Source organism: Haemaphysalis longicornis, unplaced genomic scaffold (assembly GCF_048455015.1).
Source record: "Haemaphysalis longicornis isolate Haplotype H1 unplaced genomic scaffold, Haemaphysalis longicornis Haplotype H1 scaffold_8, whole genome shotgun sequence".
Classification (NCBI taxonomy): domain Eukaryota; kingdom Metazoa; phylum Arthropoda; class Arachnida; order Ixodida; family Ixodidae; genus Haemaphysalis; species Haemaphysalis longicornis.
The window spans coordinates 91,622,433-91,628,432 of NW_027526445.1; the positions used below are offsets into that span (position 1 = coordinate 91,622,433).

The window sequence follows — 6,000 nt, forward strand, 5'->3', positions numbered from 1 at the left end:
GGAACGTTTGATCTCCGTGGACAAAGACGGGTACTAAAACAATAAACCGGCACACTTGTTTTCCAACGCCTCGCGTTAGAACACTTCGTGCTTCAAACACACGTGACTTGTAGCGAAGCTGTATAACTGTACCCCCCAACGATCTGATATTCATGGGAAAAACGCGAAGGCGCCAAGAATAAACTCATACGCTCCGTGCTTCGGTCCTCCCCAGGTTCCACGTTAGTAAAGATGTCCGGATTTTTTTTCGTTAGGGGTGTAGGGAGTATTGTAATCGTCAGTCAAGCTTTACCATCTTGTCCGCATTAGGTTCCGAAATAAGTAAAGCCTCTTCAACTCTTAGACCATGGGCACGCCATTCGCGCTGGCATGCGCGTTAGTTAAAGTCGTATTAGTTACTTTATTAAAAACCAGTAAAATAGCCACGTTACATATTTGGTGTGCGGGAGCTTCTGAAGTTGTAAATGGCCACTGAAGGTGAGCCTGTTGATATAATTAAAAATATTTCACGTTAGTCGCGATGATATCCTCGGGATAGATACCTTGCCCCGTATAGTTGAATTCGATTTCATAGCTTCCATCACTGCAAGCGCTGCGCCAACAGAGCTCTCGGCAATTAGGTTGTGTCCACAGCCGTGGCCAATCTCTGGCAAGGCGTCATATTCCGCCATCATAGCCACAGTGGGTCCTGGAAACACACCACAAAAACGATGATAATTTATAAACAATATTAAAATGGCGCTTAACCTTGCAAAAAAATCCTGCTGGGTTGATACAATCAAGACCAAGGTTCTAATCGCCTCAGACCACGCATGTGATTATTCTTTGTCCTTACTGCGTGGTTCATTTTTTGACAGGGCAGCAATAACAAAGACGACGATGACGGCTTTAGGCACTCTCGGCTATAACAAAAAATAAAAGTTAACATGCGGAGCCTTGGCCACGAAGGCAGAGCATTCTCATTGGTGTTATAATAGCGTCAGCGTTCGGCAAGGTCTGCCAACATATACATGAATAAGGTATTCCCACTTCTGGGGACCTCCTTTCCTCAGCGTAGTGTACAACGTATTAATCGACAGTTGAGGTTCATCAACATCTTCGACAGCTCCTTACCTTTAATACTCTATTTCTCTCCTTGCAGCCTGAACACCCAGTTCTTGTTTTAAATGCTGCAGGTATCTGTGGAGGACAAGCTTTAAACATACCTCATGTTACTGCTCAACCGACGGTGGATAAATTACTTTCCATACTCCAAGCACAAATGGTGATTTCCGCGTCAGAGCGAATTATGATACCGTTTTAGTTTCAGCAAAATAAACAGCCTGCCAAAAACAAATATTGCAACTGGCTCGTTTTATGGTAAAAGCCTCGAGGAATCATATTCGTCAAAACACCGTCGTTGTTGTCGTCTTTTCCCGTCAAGAAAACTGCCCCCCCTGTAAATAGTATATAAAGAAAGCACAAGTGTGATTCCATGACACTTTGCAACCTGGGTCTTCACACTGGCATCCCGATGGGCTGCCGCTGAGCTATCACCGTACATTTCTCTCTTTAATACATCAGAAGAGCGTGCGATTGATGGAGTTAGTGTAAAAATGGAACATAATGTATGCATTCAAAAAATCTAGGTCGGGATCGTAAAATGTCTATCCATTCAAACATGGCCCTAACTGATCGCAAGAATTTCCAAACCTTAATAGTTAGCACTATAAGTACAGAAGAATACGTATGCCTCGAAGTTAACACTTGTGGCGACAGAAAGCGGCGCTTCCGTGTGTGGTGCAAAGACCACATACGCACGCAAGAGAAAGTTATCTTCTAGAGGAAGGCTGATAATAAAGTCAGTCGTCGTTTGGTACTCGGGTTGTTCACTAGCGCAGCTCTGTAGAGCAGCGCGTCTGAACATTGGTAACCCATAGTTAAGACGCAGCCACCGGAGTGTGGAACCAGCTGCAATATGGCTTCAATTTCCACGACAGACGTCCCTCCGACAGTCTCCTCACTGGACAGTAAGCTGCCCCCCTTTTGGACTGCGCGCCCCTCACTTCGGTTCAAACAAGTCAAATCGCAGTTCGCAGCCCGACGTGTCACCGCAGACCTTACGACATACCACTACGTAGTCAGCAGTCTTCCACCCGCCGTAGCCAGTGAAGTAAGAGATCTTTTGCTCGCACCACCTGTCGAAAAGGCATATGTAACGCTAAAAGAAACTCTTGTTCGGCAAGTTACGCCCTCCGAGCCACAACGACTGCAGCAATTGCTTCGCGGCACGGAACTCGGCAACCGTAATCTTAGCCAGCTTTTGCGGCACATGAAACAATTGCTCGGCAAGACATCAACCACGACAGAGCACTGCTCAAAGAACTTTTGCAAAAGTTGCCTTCATGCGTCCGCATGGTTCTCGCGGCCTCACAGCACAAAGATTTCACCATGGCTGCCGGGCTGCCGGGTAGCGATAACCCCGCCCACACCCGTGGCTGCCGTGCAAGCACAACACCCTCCATACGAACTTCAAAAGATGCGTGAGGAGATTTCTCGACTCGCCGAAATGGTATCAGCTTTGCAAGCAAGCAGAAAGGCGCAAACGGTAACCGGGCCTAACCCGTTCCTTCTGACGGGCTGAGAGATCTTCAGCACTAGTGCGGCTGCCCCACAATCCGTATAAATAGGCTACCCTTTTCAAAGAGCTGGTGTTATAACAAGCGGAAATGTCTATGACTTTCTATGAGGTATTTTTAACGCGATTTTGTAAGAAACCCTCTCCGCCTATGTGGGCGACAGTATCAGAAAACAAGCAATACTGGGTTTTAATTACGTAACCCGCAGGTTTTAGTACATCGGGAGCTCAGTAGCAATACCGAGTAACGAAAAGAGTCCTCTTTTTTTCTATCTTAAAGGGACACTGAAGGGAACTTGCCGAGCTCCTGTTATTGCTTGCAGCGCGTAGACTGGCTCAAATGAACACAATTTTCATTGTTATCTGGGCGGTAAGGCGTAATTTATTTTATAAAGCTTGAAGAAAGAAAAACTACCATCCGCGATTAGCGGCAGTTGCACCAACTAACAGCAGTGATTACAATACAAGCTGCTACGTGATTGGACGAAGTCCAAGATTACAATTTAAACCAGTGTCGGTCTTGGTATTTGTAAAAGAACATGCTCGGAATCCAACATTATCCTTCGGCGGGTATTCTCGATATCTCAGTCATGGGTATAGCGCGTTCCTAGTATGTTCTCTGCTGCACAATGCGTCAGATAAACCAACGAAAACGGCTTGGAATTTCAACAAATCACTAGCAGAGGCTTACGCAGGGGATGATCGCTCTCCGCATCACCGGATACGCTCGAATTCGATGCATTTATCTCCCACCTTTGGAGCTTCCGGTGCTCATGCCTGTGTTGGAAGAGGCGTGTTCGCACCAGGCCAAAGGTCGGCTGATTCGGGATTGTGTCCGCAAGCAGTCGGCTCTTATGGCGACACCACGCGGGCTAGAGCTCACCAGTGCGTCAGTGTTAGCCAGCAGGCATTCTGCGAACTCCTTCGTGGCGCTATGAACGTTACAGTGCCAACGTGATACATTCAGTGTAGAAAACATTACCCCAAACAAATAAACCAATTGAAAAAATACTCTATCGGGCATTCGAACTTGCGAATTGCAAAACAACATATTTAGTGGTACAGACCAATCGGCCATAACCTTGTGATGCCATGGTACGAAATATGAAATAAATAATGTATAGCTAGTTTACATCTTTTTAGCTTTAGCATTTGAAGCAGCTTAGGTGACAATTTCTTGTACAGCGCTCGTGCAGTAAGCGTACCCCGAATTCCCACCGTATCTTTAGTCTAGCGACTGCATTCCTTATACGGAAACCGTGCGCAAATGTGTGGTCGTGCTGCTGACCGCTGTGCTACTTCACACAGCACCAACCGTGCTTCCTGCATCCTGTTTTTGCGCCGTACAAAAAAAGGTTTCGGTTGATTTGAAGTCCTTTTGTACCTTCGCTGACTCTTCCGCCACTTCAACTGGCCTAAGATCTTTCTGCAAGCGTTCGGGTCAGCGAAGCGTCGCTTGTGCGCTTGTGTAGTGACATGGAATTAGAGGTTGATACAGTCTACAAACTGACAAACTAACGGCACTTTCTTCATGGCACAAACGTGCAGTCGCTTAGTATCAACTGAACGAACAAATTGCAACGACCCGCCGCCCGCCAGCCGACTCAATTAACGCTGCGCCGAATGATTTGTCAGAGGGTCTCCGAGCCGTGCAGTAGCGCAGTCAAGCAAAGCCGTCATGTTTTGACGTCATACAAAACGTCATACAAATCGGCAAATGGGATTTAGACCGAAAGACAAGATTTTCGAAATGAATTGATTTTTGTACTGAATAAATTTGTGGAAATGCTCCGAGATTGGTCGAAACATGGCCTAGAGACTGTAGACTACAATTTGGGCTTGTAATCTGTAGTTTTTAAAAATCACTTCCATTCCCCTTTAAAGAAGTTCAAGCTTAATAGCAGTTTCTTTATAAGAGGAGGAGTTTTAATGGGTAAAACGTTTCTTATATTAAAGAACCATTACATAAGTACACCAACAAATAATGACAGCAGTAGCTAATGGTAAGTAATTCTCCGAGCGAAAAAATATAAACAGAAAATTCATTTGAAACATTTAGTGATAAACTACCCACATTCATCCTAAAGTTCTTATAAAGACAGTTCCATGTTCCATCTGAAGCTAAATTGATTATTTTGAAGTAGAATTTGAATGCTTCGCCCAGCACTTTGCCGAGTTTTATCATGAGCACAGTGAAACAGGTCTTCATTGAGTTTGTGTTATGGGGAGGATTTGGTTTTTGCCCGAATCTCGCCCATTTTTTTCCTGAGCAGGCAGACGCCTTCGTCACACTCGCGGCCGCGTCTCCCAGGAATAAATAAATTTTATTATACCACCTGTCTGAATAAGAGAAGTCGTAGCTTTTCAACGCCCCATCAAAGGCCACGTAAGCCGGTGGATTCAGGGAAAGGTATTTTGCATGCTCACCATCGCTTCCTCCAGGTGCACTGAACTCGGCCTGAAAGGCCGTTCTCAATAAATGCTGCCTCTCGACGGTGAAACCTCGGTGTTCCAAGAAGTCGCAGAGCTTGTCGTGGGCCTTGACTTCGTCAAGGGCCAATTCAGGATTCTCACACAAGAATCGACTGAGATCCCACAGGTCTTGGGCGTGACTTTCGACAACTCTGTTCACAACGAAGGCAAAATCTGGACCAGCCATGATGAGGGACGGATGCTTCAAACCGGTATGTAGAGAACGAAGGCCTGCCGGGACGCCTGCCTGACACACACGTTTCCACCGCTCTCTGCAGATGTGCCCTTGATGTCGTTCAGTTTGCAAAAGTACCTGCAATATCGCGATGGTTTTGTTTTTTCAGCATGGTTGAAGTCGAATGTCGACCGGAAAGAACACATGTCCTTGCTCAACCTGGCGGTTTGCAGGCTTTTTTATGGACGTGCGCCGTACAGTGTACATGCGGTGCACATGTAGTCTCAGGCAGAATGCAGGCAAAAATACAACCGCAGTGGAGTTGTGTTCGCTTGAGCCTCTGAACTAAGTTTTTACACAATGCTGGTAGGATAGGCGCAAGCATCAAATCGAGTGTCGGTCCAGGGTGCTGATACTGTTCACTTTTCAATTTCTTTCACGTTTTTGTTACGAGCTTCTTAGAAGGCGTTATAGGTAAAATACCCAGAGTCACAGACGAGGTAATCATGGCCGCGACCGCACGACTAACCTCATTTAATTGTGTCATGTAAAGTAATGCAGCTGGAGTATAATTATGCGCCAGCCTATTTTATGCTGTCTCTATCGGAAAAGCAATACACTACTTAATGGTGATAATGACAATGTATACAGAAAAACATTATGTTACTGAATTATTAGAGCGGGTGCCAGCAAAAGGGTTATGAAAGAATTGAAGCTGAAACAATATGTGTCATTT

The 6,000-nt window shown here is 45.6% G+C and overlaps 1 protein-coding gene across 1 annotated transcript in view; it reads right to left on the bottom strand.

Moving 5' to 3' along the window:
• Positions 1–5,413, bottom strand: part of LOC144149302 (xaa-Arg dipeptidase-like) — a 41,906-nt gene extending 36,493 nt beyond the window's left edge. The window contains exons 1-2 of the mRNA XM_077680872.1: positions 5,045–5,413; positions 543–688 (exon numbers count right to left, since the gene is read on the bottom strand). Of these exons, the coding sequence (XP_077536998.1) occupies positions 543–688; positions 5,045–5,276 (378 nt within the window). The 5' untranslated portion in view covers positions 5,277–5,413. The remainder of the gene's footprint in view (positions 1–542; positions 689–5,044) is intronic.
• Between the last annotated feature and the right edge of the window lie 587 nt (positions 5,414–6,000).